Raw genomic sequence first — 18682 nt, forward strand, 5'->3', positions numbered from 1 at the left:
GGTCATTAGAAAATTCTGACTTCAGTGATGGTAAACATGATTCTATTTTTCTTGTGGTGAAAAACACTTGAACTTTAATTAATTTTCGTAACCTGTTAGCAAAATTTTGTATCTGGTTTCCTCTATATTGCACCATCAGCATTGGAGGCTTCACATCCTTTAGTGATTGAATTGACAAACATCTCTCACTATCCAGGGTCTTGCTTTTACCCTCGATTATCTTGCACAAAGTGTCTGAAGCCACGTTTGCGGACCTGATTTGTCAGCGATTGCGCCCTATTAGTTTCCATAGCCTTATCAAATCGCTCCCAGCTAGATGTACTGTGCCTTGGATAATACTACACTTATTCTGAAATGGGGGGCGCAGCTTCTATAATTCAGTATAGTCCCTGTATCTGTTGATTTTTGATACCAACTGCAAATTACACGCCTACCCTGCGATACATTTTTGTTCAACTCCAGGAACGGCGAATTCCCCTCCGAATTAGTTTTCTTTAGAGTGAACTGCAGATTTGGATGAAGAGAGTTGGCGGCATCGAGAAGACAACTCGGCTCCCCTCTGACTGTTCTAACAAAGTCATGCACATACCTGAGAAACAATTTCACCTGGGGAGTATCCTTCTCCTTGTTCTTAGCTCGGCAGCAGCTTTAACAGTACCAGACTATCTCGGTTATTGATGCGTATACGTATTTTTCTGCATTTTAGATGATACCAGTTTCGGCAACTCTCGCATTCAACCCCTTTTGATCTACATGTGACTTTCCTGCTGCAACATGGGCAAAAGCCGTTTTCATAATCAATTTGCTTTATCTCCGTTCCCACCGGTATTTCTTGTCTTAGAGCAAACACGTACTCTTTCATCCATAAAATTACCAGAATTACAGCGAGGGACGCGCCCATTGCTAAACCATCAACTCGTACATATTATGAATCATTACACTTGAAATATACTTTACTGACCGCCATATTCAAAAGCCTTTTCCTGGTTGCCCTTTGAATTTCAGGAGGATACTCTTGGCTGTAGAGCTTCTGTAAAGCAATTTCAATTGCCTCTTTCAGGTGAACGTTGATGTACAAACTTATTACATCAAGAGATATTATGGTTTCGTCCGGATCTAGAGCAATGTTTTCAATTGCTTCTCTGTCATCTTTAGAATTGGTTTCTATATTGGCTCCATCGATGTTGTCAAAAAAACTTTGCAAGCATTTTGTTCAGATTCTCATACGAGCTGCCTGGAACTGATAGTACTGGTCCAGTTTTGATTCATACGTTTGTTTCCTCATTATGCAAAAACCCAACCCCTTATCAAAGGGCACAGTCAGCAACCCATTATCTTTGAGATATTTCCTCGTTTTTTCAACGGCTTTGTCTCTTGGGGTTTGCTTTACGTTTTTTGCATATGCCTTTGCCGCGGCTTGAATTTGACATAACGTTTCACCAGATGTTTTTTGGTTTTTTAATTGTGAGAGGAAAATGTCGATATCCGCCGAAAAGTGTGTTTCGTTAAATTTGTCTCTAATGGAATACTTCGGGCCCATTGATAGCACTCCATATAATCATCCAGGCAGTTCAATGTTTTCAAGTACCTTAATTGATCGCTCATTTCTCCCCTCAAGAAGTTTATCTTGTCTCTCGGACAGTTTTCTTAATTAAACATTTTAAAATTAATATGTCTGGAAGTTTCTGAGTCATAATTTTGATTTAGACATGTACGTTTTGAATAAAAAACCAAAAATATGTTGGGACTAAATTTTCAGTGTTAACTCCCCGCTCCTAAACTCATCGCGCGTGTTCAAGCCCGGTTTCTCTTTCCTGATATGTATTGCCTCTAGTGTTAGCAATTTTGTTTGGTTGTTTGACCTATCTATAATTTCCCAACTAAGATCTGCGCTATTTCCCTCAAGTTGGCATTGCTGAAGGTGGAGTCCTACCGATGAGTCTGCTTTCTTATGTTCCTCAATTCTAGTGGTCAAATGTCGAACAGTTTGTCGGACATAGGTGGAAGTGCATCCACTACAAGACAAATTATAAACCACTCTTGACTTGAGGTCATTAAAAAATGCTGACTTCAGTGATGGTAAACATGATTGTAGTTTTCTTGTGGTGAAAACCACTTGAACATTAGTTAATTGGCTCTGGTTACCTCTATATTGCACCATCAGCATTGGGGGCTTCCCATCCTTTGGTGATTGAACTGACAAACCCCTGTCACTATCCAGGGGCTTGCCCTTACCCTCGATGATCTTGCACAAGGCGTCTGAAGCCACCTTTGCGGACTAATTTTCAGGGTACTGATTTGTCAGCCATTGCGCCCTATTAGTTTCCATAGCCTTATCAAATTGCTCCCAGCTAGATGTACTCCTAAAAACCCTGTGTACAGTGCCTTGGATAACACTACGCTTATACTGAGTTGGGGCGCAGCTTCTATAGTTCAGTATAGTCCCTGTATCTGTTGGTTTTTGATACCAACTGCAAGTTACACGCCTACCCTGCGATACATTTATGTTCAATTCCAGGAACGGCAAATTCCCCTCCGAATTAATTTTCTCTAGAGTGAACTGCAAATTTGGATGAAGAGAATTGGCGGCATCGAGAAGACAACTCGGCTTCCCTTTGACTGTTCTAACAATGTCATCCACATACCTGAGGAACAATTTCACCTGGGGAGTATCCTTTTTCTTGTTCTTAGCTAGGCAGCAGCTTTCACAGTACCAGACTATCTCGGTTATTGATGCGTATACGTCATCGGATATTTTTCCGCATTTTAGATGATACCCGTTTCGGCAACTCTCGCATTCAACCCCCTTTGATCTATATGTGACTTTCCTGCTGCAACATGGGAACAAGCCGTTTTTCTCATTGATTTGCTGTACCCCCGTTCCCACCGGTATTTGTTGTCGTAGAGCAAACTCGTATTCTTTCAGCCATAAATTTGCCAGAATTACAGCGAGGGACGCGCCCATTGCTAAACCATCAATTTGTACATACCATGAATCATTACACTTGAAATATACTTTGCTGACCGCCATATTCAAAAGCCTTTTCATGGTTGCTCTTTGAATTTCAGGAGGAGACTCCTTGCTGTACAGCTTCTGTAAAGCTATTTCAATTGCCTCCTTCAGGGGAACGTTGGTGTACAATCTTTTCACATCAAGAGATATTATGGTTTCATCCGGATCCAGATCGATGTTTTCTATTTTTTCTCGAGCCTCTTTAGTATTGGTTTCTATATTTGCTCCATCGATGTTGTCAAAAGCATTTTGTTAAGATTCTCATACGAGCTGCCGGGAAGTGATAGACAGGTCGTAGGGGTGTCTCATCCTTGTGTACCTTAGCTAAACCGTACAAACGGGCGGGTTGCCCACCTGTTGATCTCATCTCAGAATATAACTGATCACTTATCTCGTCTCTTTTGATCATGGCTAGTAATTCTTTGTTAATTTCCTTCTCAATTTTCAGTATCACCTCATCGGTGGTTGCATCTTTTTTCAAAAACTGAGCAGATTGCAACAAAAATTCCAGCTTTGATTCATATGTTTGTTTCCTCATTATGCAAAAACCAACCCCCTTATCAAAAGGCACAGCCAGCAACCCATTATCTTTGAGTTATTTCCTCGTTTTTTCAACGGCATTGTCTCTTGGGGTTTGCCGTACGTTTTTTTGCATATGCCTTTGACGCGGCTTCTATTTCACATAACGTTTCACCAGATGTTTTTTGATTTTTCAATTGTGAGAGGAAAATGTCGATATCCGCCAAAAAATGTGTTTCGTTAAATTTGTCTCTAATTGGATGCTTGGGGCCCATTGATAGCACTTCATATACCCATTCAGGCAGTTCAATATTATCAAGTACCTTAACTGATTGCTCATTTCTCCCCCCAAGAGGTTTATCTTGTCTCTCGGACAGTTTTTCTAACTTTTTTCTATGGTTTTCTGATGTTGTCTTTAAGCTTGCCTCAACTTGACGCCTCACGAATCGGAAAATGGATGCGCACCACTGTTTGTCAATTTCTTTTTGCACCAGTGATCTTGCTTTCCTTAGCATCTCCTCGTACCTTTTCCTATCCTCATTTGCCCTAGAAGTTTCAGTCCTTAGTAGTTTCAATTGAAAATTATTATGATTTTTTTTTCGAGGCTGGAAAAAAATTTTCTTAACCAAAATTATACAGTTATTTTGGGAGAATGTTACTACTGCCTACTAACTTACAAGTTAACAGTGGATATGTCAAAATAATTTACTCCATGAAATCCACCAGATGCAGACCAAGTTAAATTGCCCCGAATCATAAAACTTAAAAAATAATGATGGATATGTTTTTCAATCAAGAGTTTTTGAAATTCAGGGTGCCTACGGCCCTAGAAGTGAGATTTCTCTCTGTAGGAACTTGAGCACGTGTAAAGAGGAACCCAGGGCAGTAAGTTTTAATTTATTCAATCATTTTGTACTTATATGTTAAGATTTTTAAAAGCTGAAAGTGTCAAGAGTCAATGGATTGTAAAGGCAACCAAGTTGAAGTATCTCAAAGTCTCGTAGCATCATATCGGGTCAAGCTTTTGAGTTTTTCAACTGCAGTTTGTTCTGTGCAGGTGTTAGTTTTCTCAATCTTGTTGGCATAATTCTAACCATTTGACTCTCCTTACTTCTGTGAACAATGTTTGAGATCGCGTTAAATTTTTAGAAAGAAAATGACTTCTCTTTTTGCTTGGCTGGAAGTAATCGAGAAGGAGTTTGACAAAGCGTTCGTGGATTTAGATTTGATCCTAGGCGACATTGACAGCGAGCAAATTGATTTGACATACGATGGACGGCAGAAAATGACAGCTCTCAGTGCTGCATTTGCCCAATTGTGTCATAAAAGCCAAACTATTTTCCAGATGAACGCTAAATTGGAGGTACGACGACGGACTCTATTTACTTAGATTATTATGAATGGAACTAATTGAGAAACAAAAAATGGAAAAATACATGTTTTTCAAAAATTTATATGTATTTAAAATTTGCAATTAGGCGCAGCTGTTAAATATGAGGACAGATCTATGTGAAGTGCAGGCATCTAAAGCAGTTCTTGAAAGCGAAGTTCACCGACAACTACTTAACGTGCATTCTGTGCAACTAGAACTGGCAACTTTGCAGAGGGGCAGCCAACAAAATCCTGATTCACAAGAAATTATGCGACGGCTGGTATGGCTATAAACTTTTTAAGTTGCAAGTGTTATAGAAGAAAAGCGTGATAGCATTGAAATTCCGTGTCTTTTCAGAGATATCGCGTTCATATGAAATCGTTGAAAAGTAAATGTCTCGCTAGCTTATCCTGTTATGGTTCAGACCTTAAGGGGATATATACTTGCGAAAGCAAGTGTCTTGAAATCGGACTTAGACTTCTTCCCCGTAAACAACGTTTCTTGACCCTTTCGATAAGTAAGGTTATTGTAATCGGGTACTAGAATTTTTCCCGTATAAGACTCTGGTCACAGGAATCATATCTTCTAGACTCATCTCTAGGTTTAATGTATTGGCTAATGTAGTGTGTAGTAGTTGCATATTAGGTATGGTCTTTGAATGCCTGTTCACGGTTTTTAATAGAATTTGTTTCTGTGCCGAAACTGTATGGTAGAATTTTGGCGCCGGAAGAGGTCGGCTTTAAATTCGTCGGCTTATTTACCGATATTTTTTAAATAATTTTATTTGGTATTATGTGAGAGTCATTGTATTTTTTAAATGAAATTGTGGAAATCTTTCAATCAAACTCTTAGTCTTTAATCAAAATGAAAAAATTAAACAAAAAAATCATAATGATGTCAGTTCAAGTAACAAAAACGCTTCAAACGGTTGTTGTTTTTGGTTGTACGATCGGCTGCTTTTAAAGCATCTTTTTGGTGCAGATAAAGAGCTCATTACTTCGCACATTTGTTCAGTTTTTTCTGTAGCTTTTCGTTACTTCATTTTTTATTTTATTGTTTCGTTAGATTCTAACCCATTAATTTTTTCATTTAGCCATTTCGTTTCAAAAATGATGATCAAGAGCGCCTGAAACCCTATCAAATCAGAAATAAAGCAGGGCTGATTTTTTTTTGTTTTCTTGACTAAGTAACACGGGTAGTTCGACTAATTTTGCAACGTTATACTTAATTTGATTACCCTGTTTGCTTAGAATTTTTTTTCGGCTTTAATGATTTCAGCTCATGTTTTGTGGGTTTTGTGAAACTAGTTTGCTTCGGTTAAAGGTTAAAAACGATCCGATTCTATGACCACAATTTCTTTTGGCATTTTTAGTTTCGGAGCAAATGGCGTCTGACTATTTGTTGTCGGCTCAGCGAACTCTCATTAAAATCTAAATACTTGTTTAATGCTAGTGGTTGTGTTTGTCTTCTAATTTTCTGAGATTGGATGTTTCGTATTTCCAAAAATAGATAGTTGATTTTTTCATTATAATTTCTTTTTTTTTAAAGTTTTTTAGACCAATTGTCGTCTAACCAAGTTTTATTGGCTGAGTGAACTCTTGGAAAATACTAAACCCTTGTTTAATGCTAGTAGTTGTGTTTGTCTTCTAGTTTTCGTAGATGGAATGCTTGGTGTTTCCAAAAATAGACAGTTGATGTATGACAACAATTTCCTTTTTTCATTTTTTAGATCGATTCTCGTCTAATCAAGTGTTGTTCGCACAGTGAGCTCTCGAAAAATGCTGGATGCTTGTTTTATGGTAGTCGTCGTATTTGTCTTATAATTGTCTGAGATTGAATGTTTCGTAATTCAAAAATAGATAGTTAGTTTTTTTTTGTGACAATAATTCCTTTTTCAGTTTTTTTTTCAGATCAATTGTCGTCTAACCACCTGTTATTGGCTTGGTGAACGCTCGGAAAACTCATAAAGTTTGTTTAACGGTAGTGGTCATGTTTCTCGTCTTCTTGTAAGAGATTGAACTTTCAAAATAATTGTTGGTTTGTATGACAACAATTTCCTTCGCATTTTTTGGCTCATTTTTCGTCGAACCACGTTTTGTTGTATTAACGAAGGCAGGGAAATGCCGGAAGCCTGTTTAATGCTAGTGGTTGTGTTTCTCGTCTTTTTTTTCTGAGATTTAACTTTTCGTATTTCCAAAATAATTTTTGGTTTTTTTCAAGATTTCTTATGACAACAAATTCCTGTGATTTTTTTTGTTTTGGGGTCAAGTGATGTCTAAACACGTTTTTTTTTGCCTTAGGGAACGCTCGAAAAATTTTAGAAGACTTTTTAAACTGAGTGGTTGTGATTCTCCTCTGTTTTTCTGAGATTAAATTTTTCGTGTTTCTGAGAGTAACTTTTTTGTATTTAAGTTTTTCGATGGTTTTGTTGTACTACAAGTGTTGCGAAGCTCCGGTTCGCCTCTGTGTAAGTAACTGTAGATTAGCATCTTTTTTCCGCCCTACTTTTACTTTCACAAACAAAGTTCGCAGGGGATCAATCATTGTGTTTTTAAAGCTCGTTTACTCGTGATTACCATTCGTAGTTTTCTGGATATAGTTAAACAAGCGTTTTTAAATCGGAACAAAGGTTTTTGGATTGAAAACTTATTGGCTAAGCTTCATAACAAAACTCATTTTCAGGGGTGGGAACAAACTGATGTTAGTTGCGAATAAGTGTAATTTCAAACAGAAATGTATGTCTTACCTTCAAAAAACAACATAAACCCCAGTGATCTTTGGATAAACTGAAACTCCGGAACAACATCTCTCCTGGGTGCAAACACAAATTCTGTTTTAATATGATTATTTTCATAGACACTTTGGTCTTCTTCTTGAAAAAGTCTTATTTTACATACTATATTGTAGAGTGACAGATAAGATATATGAAAGTCAACATGGATTTCGTAATCGAAGGTCTGCGACAGTTCAGAGTCTTCTTTTCCTGGGCTAACTTTACGAATTAACTATCTGCAAGAAGTGCAAAAACCTGAAGTCATTTGATGCTGTACCTTCTGAAGTCTTGTTCAGCAAGATCAAAGCAAATGGCGTCAGTAAAACTTTTGTTAATCATACACATATACCTGTCTGACAGGAAGCATTGCGTAAGATTGAAGACTGCGGCTCAACCCTGAGAGAAGTCACTAGTGGAGTTCCAGAAAGTTGAATTTGGTACTATTGCTATTCCTATCGTTCATCAACGATCTCACCAAAATCTTGGAAAACCTGAACAGCTTTGGCTATGCTGATGACTTCAAAGCTTTCTTGCCCATGTTGTCGACGCCTTCCCGTGGCGTCAATTGTAGACTGCAATCCCATGCAGTAATAAAGAGACGACAACAAACACATACGGGGAGGCCCCGAAATGGGCAACCTCGAAAACAACTGAAAGGGGGATCGAGACACAGAACCGCGCAGCGTAGCGTACAACTGAGAACGGTGGAGACCAAACTGGGCCCGATGAGAGGAAAGGAAAGGGGCAAAAGCGAAGAGCGACGACGAGAGAAGAGGAAAAGAGAAAGAAGAAAGAAGATCATGAAAGAGGATGTACAAGGAGTACCAATAGAAGAAGGAGATAATCATTGTGACATGGAACCAGCAGAGAATGTCAATGAGGCAGAACAACCGACGAAAACTCAGAGAAGTCGTGAACTTCTCTCAGAATAAGAGATGTAACGTGGTGCTCATATCGGAGATCTCCGCCGATGAATCAGGAGTTATCTGGTTTAGCGAAGGAAAGGAGGCTCTGTAGTGATACACTCAAAGGGAGTGGCGACAAGCGTGGGAAAACGAAGGGATGACTAGAGAATTCGGTGAACGAACGACGATGGTGAAGATAGGAGACACCAAACTGATCGCTTGCTACCAACCGGACACGAGCTACGGACCAGAAGACATATAGCAATATCGGTAGGAACTCGAAGAACATCTGAAAACAACGAAAACGAACGAATGGCCGGTGATTGGAGGGGACCACAACTCAACCATCGGAAAAACAGAGCAAGAGAAATTCGTGGACGGGCCCTCTGGGCATTTGGTCTGGGAAAAACAAACGAAGCTGGCAGGGACCTTCTCCAGTGGTGCCAGGATAACGGACTGGCGTGGTGTGACTCCTTTTACAAGTTTGATCGACTAGGCACATGGCAAAACCGGATGAACGGAAAATGGCACGAGCTAGACGGATTCTTGGTCAGAAGAACGCAGAGAAGCCAACTGGTGAAGACAGCCGGAGTGATCCTAGAAGACAGTCTCTCGAACCACAGACCGAAAATGATGACGGTGAGGCTGCTAAAGCCGAAATGGAAGAAAACAATCAGACAGAAACGGGTAAACATCGAGAAACTGAGGGACAAATAGACAAAGAAATTCCAGGAAGCGACGGGAAAAAGATTCGAAGCGATGACCGACAGGTAGTGGAACAACGTGATGAAGTGTCTTGCCGTCGCAGCGTTAGTGGTATGTAGCAAAGCGCCGAAGAATGTGGACATGCACTGGATGGTGGGGAAAGAAGACGCCAGCCAAGAGATGCGTGGAAACATCAGCAGAGCCGCCAAAAACGCCGAGGAAATCTTGGAGACGGTACACGACCCAGAAAACTAGTGAGAGTGAACACAAGCGAGCAAAGAAACTAGTGAGAGTGGCACGACAAAGATACCAAAGAAAGAAGCGAAGGTGGGAAAGGCAGTACTGGAACAGCAACATTGAAGAAGCCAAAATGGCACAAGAGAGAAATGATATCGGAACCATGTACAAGCTACTAGTCAAGCTGGGGCCGATAGACTCGAAATCAGCTCGAGCAAGCGAACAGTTCTCATCGGAGGAGTACAAAGAACACTTCTCGAAAGTGTCTGCAGTGAGACACGAAAACACACTTGAAATGACCAAGGAAGTACTAGAAAGAATACCGGAGATGGAAGATCGAAAAAAGACCACACGAGAATTGGAAAAAGACATAACGAAAAGAGAGATAAAAAACGCTATCTCTGAAATGAAAAACGGGGCACCAGGCAAAGACGAAGTGAGGATAACTTATGTCAGGAGAGCGGACGAGAGAACAAAGAACATGGTGATTGAGCTGGTACAGCAGATATATGACACACCTCCGCTGGAGTGGGAGGCGTGCGTGAAGACAGGTCTGGTGATACCGCTGTTCAAGAAAGGACAAAGGAACAACCTCAATAACTACCGGGTGTCTGTCTTCTCACCATGGCGTCGAGAATCCTTGCGAGAGTACTGCCGACAAGGCTTCGAAAGTGGGCCGAAGAAATGAATCTCATGGAAGACAACCAGCAAGGCTTCAGAATAGTAAGGTCAACAGCGGACGCGACTTAAGTGTTCATCAGAATCCACCAGGAAGCGCAAGGCACAGTGGACCCTAGTGTGAAGCAGCCCGAAGACCCAGTGGCCACGCTTCTGGACATAACGAAAGCGTGCCCGACAGTCAACAGACCTATACTGTGGAGTATCCTGACGAAGTTCGGAATAAAAGGAAAGATGAGAAGAGCACTGGAAGGACTACACGAACAAACAGAGTACAAGTTCCGTGGAAAAGAGACGAACAGCGCCAGTTGGACACCGAAAAGAGGGCTGAGAGAAGGATGTGCAACATCGCCAAAACTTTTCAACGTGTACCACTCAACATTAATGAGACTGGCCAAAGAAAAGAGACGGAAAAAGTGTGAAAAAGACGGGACTAATCTGGGTATTGAGGAGTGGCAGTACATACCCGGTCACTCACTCCTTGCCTCCGAAAGACAGAAGAAAAGCGAGAGGCAACACCTCCACGAAGAAAGTGACAATCACCGAGTCGCTCTTCGCTGACGACACGACGGTGGTCGGAAGGAGAAATAAAATGGAAAGAGGGAAAGAGAAGATCAAAGAAACGATGGAATGGTTCGAGGAAAAGTGCCACCCAGGAAAAGAAGAATATCTGGAGTTCGGAAGAAACGAAGCGAATGAAATACGGATGCTCGGAACATACATGGACAGGAAGCACGATGTGAAACAGAGTGAGCAAAATGATGAAGGCCTGTTTTGTGTTGAAGAATAGGCTGAAATCGAGCAAGCTGACAAAGAGAGCCCAAGCGAGAGTTGTCGAAGCAGGTGCAGAATCGACGGTCTTGTTCGATGCTCAAATCCGACCTTGGCATATAAGTGAAATAAATCAGATACGAAGGGCAGTGGATAAAACCTACCGATACGTATGGTCAGACATGAAAAGCCCGCCGCTAATCGAGATGACCAAGAAAGGAGTCAACATGTTCGAAGTGCAAGAACAACTTGGAGTGACCATGATCAAGACGAAGATCACGAAACGAACAGTACAAAGAATTGGACATGACCTCAGAATGGACAACAATCGGATGACGAAACAAATTGCGTTGGCCAGCCGACCAAACCAGACAGACTAAACGACAAGCAACAATCGAGTACTTGAGGAAATGTTTGAAGGACGCAGGAGTGGAACCAGATCACATGGAGCAAGTGGTCATGAACAGAAGATCGTGGAGAGCAATGATGAACAAACGAATAGAGCACATGAAGAACTGGGAAAAGAAATAAGCGGAACGAGAAGACACGAGAAGAGACCAGATTGACTCTGAAACGAACGAGTGCCCAGTGTGCAACAAGATCCTCAAAAATCACCTGGGAATGAAGATTCACACGACGAAGATGCATAAGTTGGACAGAGAAGAAGAGAGAAACTGCCCCAAATGCGGATTGTTGACGGCCTTTCAAGCGAACCTTACAAATTACCTGAAGAGCTGTTGGGGAACCGTACCAGAAGCATGCGGAAAGTTTAACAAAGATATCAGCAGAAGTAACTTGGCAAGACACCGAAAGAAGTGCGTAGAACAACAGACAGCAACCATCCCCCGAGACCCAACAGACTGGAGTCATTGACCCGTGTGGCATATGCAAAACCAGAGTGATAGCTAACGGATGGTCCATCAAATGCGTGGATTGCCTTTATTGGATCCACAGAAGATGCACCGGAATGACCATTAGTGAAATGCGAATACTAGCCAACTACAGGTGGCATTGTGGTTGCGACATTGTACAGCTGGGAGCCGCTGCCGCCGTTTCACAACTGTAGAAGGACCCCCCGTGCAAGCTCCTCAAGGAGCTGAATGGCACACAAAGACAAAGACAATCACTCGACAAAGAAAAATGAGAAGTGGATAAAATCAAACAAAGTGCAAGCAAACGTCAAAAAATAATTTCCCAGTATCAAGGGCGCTCTGAAAACAACTCTGTTGAACAAAACTTTCGACTCAGTAAACTTGGCATGATCTGGGACTCATGGTATCCCACAAGTTAACGTGGCATGAAAATTGCACGCGTCGATTAACCAAAGATATTGGCGCTTTATTTCAAATTAAACGAAATCTCACAAATCAGTGCAGTACTACCACCAAGTTAAAGGTCTACATTTGGTACGCATAAGATATTTGGTAACCATAGTAGCTTGCGCATCACTGGTATGGCTCCCTAGTAAAGCAAATATGGAACAACTAGAAATGGATCTAAAAATTGCAACGAAATGGATTCAATGGTCATGTTTATGTTATACGGAAAGCCTGATTGATCTGAAGCTTCTCCCTCTTAGCCTGTGTATCGAAATGCACGATATATTAATACTACTAGCTATCCTCGAAAACCAATAAGACAACGAGCAAGATCGGCGAGATCTGAAGGCTGCGGAATCTTTCCACAATCATTCAGAGATGAACTTCAAATATCATGTAATAGCTTATAAAAAAAAATTCCAGCTGAACAGTACATATCTACAATCGTCTTTCTTATTCGCACTATTCCAACGTTCAGTCTCAGACCAAACAAAGCAAACTTGACTAATATATACCATAATTTCGTAATGAAGCCGAAAAAGTTCATGGAAACTCTTTTGTAGATGTGAGAGCTGCAAATCATATTTACTAACTCAGATGAAAGTAAATTGGTGTCTAAAAGGTTAAAAGAGCTCTCGCTGTGAAACCTATTCTACTGCTACTTCTACTGCCATACTAATCATTTGGGGCTTCAGTTTTGGCGGGAAAAGGTTATTCGTAGCAGCAGCATATCTGTTCCAGTAGAATGCGTGGCCAACAGTTACTTTTTGTCCATGTCCTGCATTTAAAATCATTATCTTATACCAACGAATTAATTTTGTAATTCCTTTGTTTGTTGATTTCGCTTGTGCTCGGGGGGAGGGGTGCTTAAGATCGATAGCTCAAAACTTCCGGTTTAACTGTCGTCTACCGAAGTTATGTCTACTTAGTTAACGCTCGATAAATTTTGTTTTTCTGTTCTTATTCTACACTGAAAATTGTGTTTCTCAGCATTTCTGATGCCTAAGTAAAAAATATTGTTTTTTTTAAACGGGTTGTGTCCTTTTTTGGCTAGCTGCCATGCTTTTGTGTTGTTTCGTAAGTAGAGTGCAGCGCCGCTTCGCCTGAGTTGATTTCTGAAAATGTTTCCTTTTTTTTTACCATTTGAACTTCTCAATTTAATTTTCTGTGATGGGAACGAACTGTACTACAGGCTATCATTCTCGCAGTTGTACTGTTTTGGGCACATCTCATACTTGTATCTCCATACATGTTTTTTGGTGCTGACTTGTAATGAAGCTCTGAAACAAATACGAAATTCTGGAGCTGAAATTTAATTTTTTTACACTTATGAGAGCAAAAAACTTATAATCGGAAACTAGACTTTTTCTTCACGACAACTATCTTATTAAGAACAAACCACTTTAGCTTTGCTTAGCTTGGAAGTTAAACTCAAAATGCTCGGTTCGATTGTTTGGTCGGTTGGTGTAATAGTAACTGTTGATACAGGAGAGTGAAATGGACAAATTCGCTGGTGACAAAATGCGTGAGTGCCGTCTGGCAGCAGAGCTGGAACAAGTAAAGCAAGAAAATAGCAACTTAAGACAGTCTCTGTACAGCCTCCACAGTGAAGTGTTCGGAGCAAGATTGGCTGCTAAATACCTGGACAAGGAACTTGCTGGAAGGTTAAAATTTGAAACTCGTGATTGTTTGTAACTCACATTTTAAACTACGGACCCAAGATAGTTTTTGAAGGCTACAAAATAAGTAATTTTAGCTCGGAACACGATAATAGAAAAGTAAGTTATCATTTTCGTTCGATAAAAATGAAAATGGTTATTGGATGTTTCCCAGCAATTTTTTTTGTCAAATAGTTTTTGTGATGAATTTCAATCAGTTAGTTAGTTTAGTTGGAACGGCAACAAGTTGAAAGGTCTTATAAACAAACATAATCTTTCATGTGTTTTCGTTTTGTTAATAGAATCCAGCAGATCCAGTTATTGGGCCGTGACTTGCGTGGGAGTGAGCATGACAAGTTGTGGAACCAGTTGGAGGCTGAGATCCATCTGCACAGGCACAAGACTGTCATACGAGCATGCAGAGGAAGAGGTGAGAAAAGAAGTGAAGCAGTTTTATTGGCATCGTTTTTTTCGAATTCAGTAATTTTTTCGAAACTTACCGACTGGAAATTTTTTTGGGCAGCAATTTTTGACGAGGAGTGCTGATCTTTGAGCACTCATAACACTGGAGAATCTTGGAAGAAAAGCCATTTAGTTTTCTACTCTTGTGGCGGGCCATTTACTCTGCATTAGTCAAGAAATAAACGAGATGTGAGTATTTGAAAATGAAAATATCCGAATTTCCAATTTAAGATCGCTTTGCGACCAATAAGTGTTTAGGTGTTTTCAAATCAGGATTTTTGTACAATTGTAATGTAGAGTTTAGTTGAAGAATGTAAATTTAATCGTAAATGTCTTTTTAATGTTTAACATGTTAGTTTTTGCTTTGCTTGATAATCTTTTAAACGAAAAAACCAGAAAATGCTTTCCGTTCAACAGGAGGTGCAATAACTGCTGGAGGGGGAGGGGCTGGTGTGAACCACGTGGCTAATGGTCTGCCTGGACCACATGGGGGTGCTGCGAATGGAGATGTGGGTAGCAATCTGCCAAGACCACAAGACTATGTTAGTTCTCAAATGATTTCTGGAGTGTGTTTCGAAACTCGCGTTAACATAATACTGGCGATGGTATCATTCTCTTAGAACAAATAAGTTAAAAAATACCGTCTTTTTTACGCTCAAATTTGTTATTCGCGGTTTGTTCAAGTTCAATTTTAATTATATTTGCGGTACAATTTTCAGCTTAACTTCGCTTGCGATTAGCAAGCGTTATCAAACTGGAATATAGACCTTTTTTGGTTAACTAGTTTAACGAAATCAGTTGAATCACTTGCTGAGGAGGAGGAAGAAAAGGCAGCTGACTTCTTTTCTATGCAGCTGACTTCTTTTCAGTTATATTTTCTTTTATTAACATTCCAGGTTGCTTCCCCTTGGCCTGGAGGTAAATCATTTGCCTCTGTACCCTAATGTCTGGGGTTCGAGTCGTGGCCGGATTTTTTTTTCAGATCAAGGAAATCGAAAAAAAAATACCGAGAATAATGAATTGTTGGTTTTCCGTTTGTTGGTTCAAGTTTTGTCGGCTAAATTGTCACAACGGATTCTGCTTGTGCTGTAGATTATTTTCATTGCAGTTGCAAATGCAAGTGTTATTCGTTCTAATTTCAGGGGGACTTGCAAGATTTAAAAAAAAAATTTTCCGGTTCTGTTGTTGTCTGCTCAAAAGATTGTCGGCTTAGTAGCCACATCACTGATTTTTCTTGTGCTGTAAACAACTTTCATTGTAATTGCAAGTACAAGTGTTGTCCATTGTTGTTTAAGGTGGGACTTAAATCATATATTTTTTTTCGGCTCAACTTGTGTCTGCTCATAGATTGTCTGTTGTTTCTTTTCGTAAATTTTGTTCCGTTTTTGCTGTTTTAAGTTCAAATGTCTGGCATTGTTTTAAAATTCAAGTGTCTGGAATGAACTTCTGTCGAGGCATATGAAAGTTTATATGGCCTAATTTTTTTTCTAAAATTTTCATTTTCGGCTTTCTGTTTTTTATTATGTTTGTGTTGTATCGTAAGTGGTGCGAAGCCTCTGTGTATATATTTGCTTTTTGTTTTTCCCCCTTTTTTAGTGTCCAAATGATTTCTGCTTATAGTTTATCGGCTTAGTGACCTAATTTGGAGTCGTTTTAAGTGAAACGTAGTCTTTATGCTCACATCTGGATCGCACATTTTGCTAAAATCTTAATAGAAATTATAGTTCAAGTTTTTCATTTCTTTCGTTTATTTTCGTCATTTTTTTCCTTCTTCGCCCTAATAGGTTTCTGCCTATAATATATCAGCTTAATGGCCTCATATTGCCGCTGTCGACCAGCGAAAAAGTTTTATGTGTGTTTTGAGGTTGAGGGGGAATCAATCATTTTTTATTAGTCTTAAAATTTTTGAATTTATTGTTTTCTTTTTTTTTCGGGTTAATTAGTTTCGGCCTTTATTACATCGGCTTAGTGGCCTCATATTAGTTCATTCAACAGGCGATTAAATTTTTTTGTTTATGTGTTGAGGGCGAGGGGGACTTGTTAAGTTTTTATATGTCTTCAGTCTCGGTGATTTTTTTTCGGCTTAAATGGTTTCTGCTAAAGTATTTTCGGCATGTTACCGCTTGGTAAATTCACATTCTATAGCATTGTATAATTGTTGTCTCGCAAGTGGTGCGAAGCTCAGCTTCGCCCCTGTGTTCATTTTCTTCGTTTAAAGGAAGGCTTACTCCACCGACGAGCTGCAAAAGTGTAAAAGTTCACAAAAAACGTGGCCGACTTTTAATTTTGATAGTCGATTTTAGTTTTAGATTTTTCTGCGGAATAAAAGTTTACCAATTGTTTATTTTTTCGAAATTGAGTTAATTTTGTCAGTTAAGTGCCAACCATTTTCTTTTTTTAAAAAATCAAAGAGTTGTAAGGCCAAATATTTTTTTCTTCGAAAATCGACAGTAGAAAAATGTTCCAAAACTATCAATAAGCTTTTTTTTTTCGTTTTGTTCTCTTTCTTTTTCCTAACTCTCCGTGGCTTTGTTTTCTTGAAACAACTCAGTATATTTTTTGTTTCCTTGCGTCCATTAACACTTCTAATTCTCGTTGGCTATGTTTTTTTTTCACTTGGGACTGAAAATAAAAGCCTGAACATATGTAGTCTTCTTTTCAGAACCCTTTCGCCTGCATAGCGTGCATTCCCTCAAATTGCAGTCAAGCTAGTAATTAGCTGTAAAAAGGAGCTGTTTCGGCAATACTGCTTATGTTAAATTGGCGTAGTTGCTTGATTTTGCGTGGTTTGCAGATCTAAATGATATTTTCTTGCCTCTGTTCCTGGAAGGGGGCTTAAAAACTCGTGTATAAAGCTTTATAGCTCAAATTTGTTTGTGAAATTAGTTTTGTTTTCGACTCAGTGGGCGTCTACTGTAATATCTTCTGCTTAGTTAACATAGTTAGAGAAGCGCAGCGTGGTGTCTTATTACGTTATTGCTTTTTTCCTATGAAAGTGCCCGTAAAAAGGGCACTTTTGCATCTTTAGGTTTGGTTTATTTTGCTGCATAGCTTCTTGTTTTTTATCTGGTTTATTGGTAGCATGTTCTTGTTTGATAAAAAGTAGGTAATATTAAAATACATGGGATTTAGTTTTCGATTATTTTTTGAGACTCTGGAAAATTTTTGTTCTTTTTGGAAACGTTTTAGTTTTTCTCGTGAACTACTTTGTCGATTTTCAAAAAAGTGGTACCAATAGTAAAATTGGCAATTCGCCTGGCTGCCTGCATACTCCACTAGTTTTTGAAGCTTTACTCGACGTTCTACAACCTTCAAAAGTTTCAGTGGGGGATTTTTGGCCCGTTTTTTTGTTTTTTTTTTCTCTAAAACTACCCAACTCTGAGAGGAGATATATCAAAAACAATTGTTACGGTGATCACCCATACAAAAGCTGTTTTGACCAAATTTTTTTACTGAAATTTGTGGCCTTAGAAAATGTCCAAATTGTAAGTATCGACCATTTTGTGGAAACTTCTTGCTTTTCTCGAAATCTACCTTGACTAACCTTTAGAATAAAGGTGCACTTGCGAAATCAGTATTATGAATTCTCATTGCTTAATCAGCTATTCCCAGTTTTTGAAAAAAATATGGACATAGATAGAAGTTGTCCAATTTTGAAAAACTGAACGTTTTTGGAAACTTTTTGACTTTTCAAAAACTACTCTGCCAAATCTGAGGCTAAGGGTTTCATTGAAAGAATTAATCTAGTGAATCTCCTGTGCACATTTGGGGTCACCTTGATTTTTGGATGAAAAAAGTTATCGCCTTAGACCATGCGCTAGTAATTTTCTCTTCAAAGCGGCTACGCCCTGATTGTTGTGATTATTCATGATGTGAATAATCTTTCACGTGAATTACTGGAATAAGCGGTAATTTCCAACTCATAAAAAATAAATTATTGGAGTGCGAATATAATTTTGGATGATATAACAATTGACTTCTGACAAGTTAACGAAGTTAATTGAAGACACATATGAACAAATAGTTAATTATTGGCGACCAAAGAGGGACCATGCGTAATCTTTCGTAACCATGCGTAGCAGCCAGCATACCGAAAAAAAGAATAACTTCAAGAATGAACCAAGTAAATTGAAGTGGTTATGTTAGCTGCTCAGTGAAGACAACTACTACATTGGACACTGCCCAGCTTTTGTAAAGGTAACTACCCAACAAAAAACTCAATTAGTGAAGGATAAGCAGTTGCGCTTCAACTGCCTGGGTAACCATAGGT

General features: G+C 39.4%; 3 protein-coding genes across 6 annotated transcripts in view; 2 read left to right on the forward strand and 1 right to left on the reverse strand.

Annotated features, from left to right (window-relative positions):
- The window catches only part of LOC134853411 (serine/arginine repetitive matrix protein 1-like), a 458950-nt gene that overhangs the window by 317765 nt on the left and 122503 nt on the right, over positions 1 to 18682 (forward strand). The window lies entirely within an intron of this gene.
- Positions 1 to 18682, forward strand: part of LOC134853413 (Golgi-associated PDZ and coiled-coil motif-containing protein-like) — a 340830-nt gene that overhangs the window by 317765 nt on the left and 4383 nt on the right. The window contains exons 2-6 of the mRNA XM_063869411.1: positions 4679 to 4895; positions 5011 to 5184; positions 13781 to 13956; positions 14253 to 14380; positions 14830 to 14954. Of these exons, the coding sequence (XP_063725481.1) occupies positions 4689 to 4895; positions 5011 to 5184; positions 13781 to 13956; positions 14253 to 14380; positions 14830 to 14954 (810 nt within the window). The 5' untranslated portion in view covers positions 4679 to 4688. The remainder of the gene's footprint in view (positions 1 to 4678; positions 4896 to 5010; positions 5185 to 13780; positions 13957 to 14252; positions 14381 to 14829; positions 14955 to 18682) is intronic.
- LOC134853417 (uracil phosphoribosyltransferase homolog) overlaps positions 1 to 18682 on the reverse strand; it is a 253203-nt gene that overhangs the window by 207457 nt on the left and 27064 nt on the right. The window lies entirely within an intron of this gene.

Source organism: Symsagittifera roscoffensis, chromosome 8 (genome assembly GCF_963678635.1).
Source record: "Symsagittifera roscoffensis chromosome 8, txSymRosc1.1, whole genome shotgun sequence".
NCBI classification, from domain to species: Eukaryota; Metazoa; Xenacoelomorpha; order Acoela; family Convolutidae; genus Symsagittifera; species Symsagittifera roscoffensis.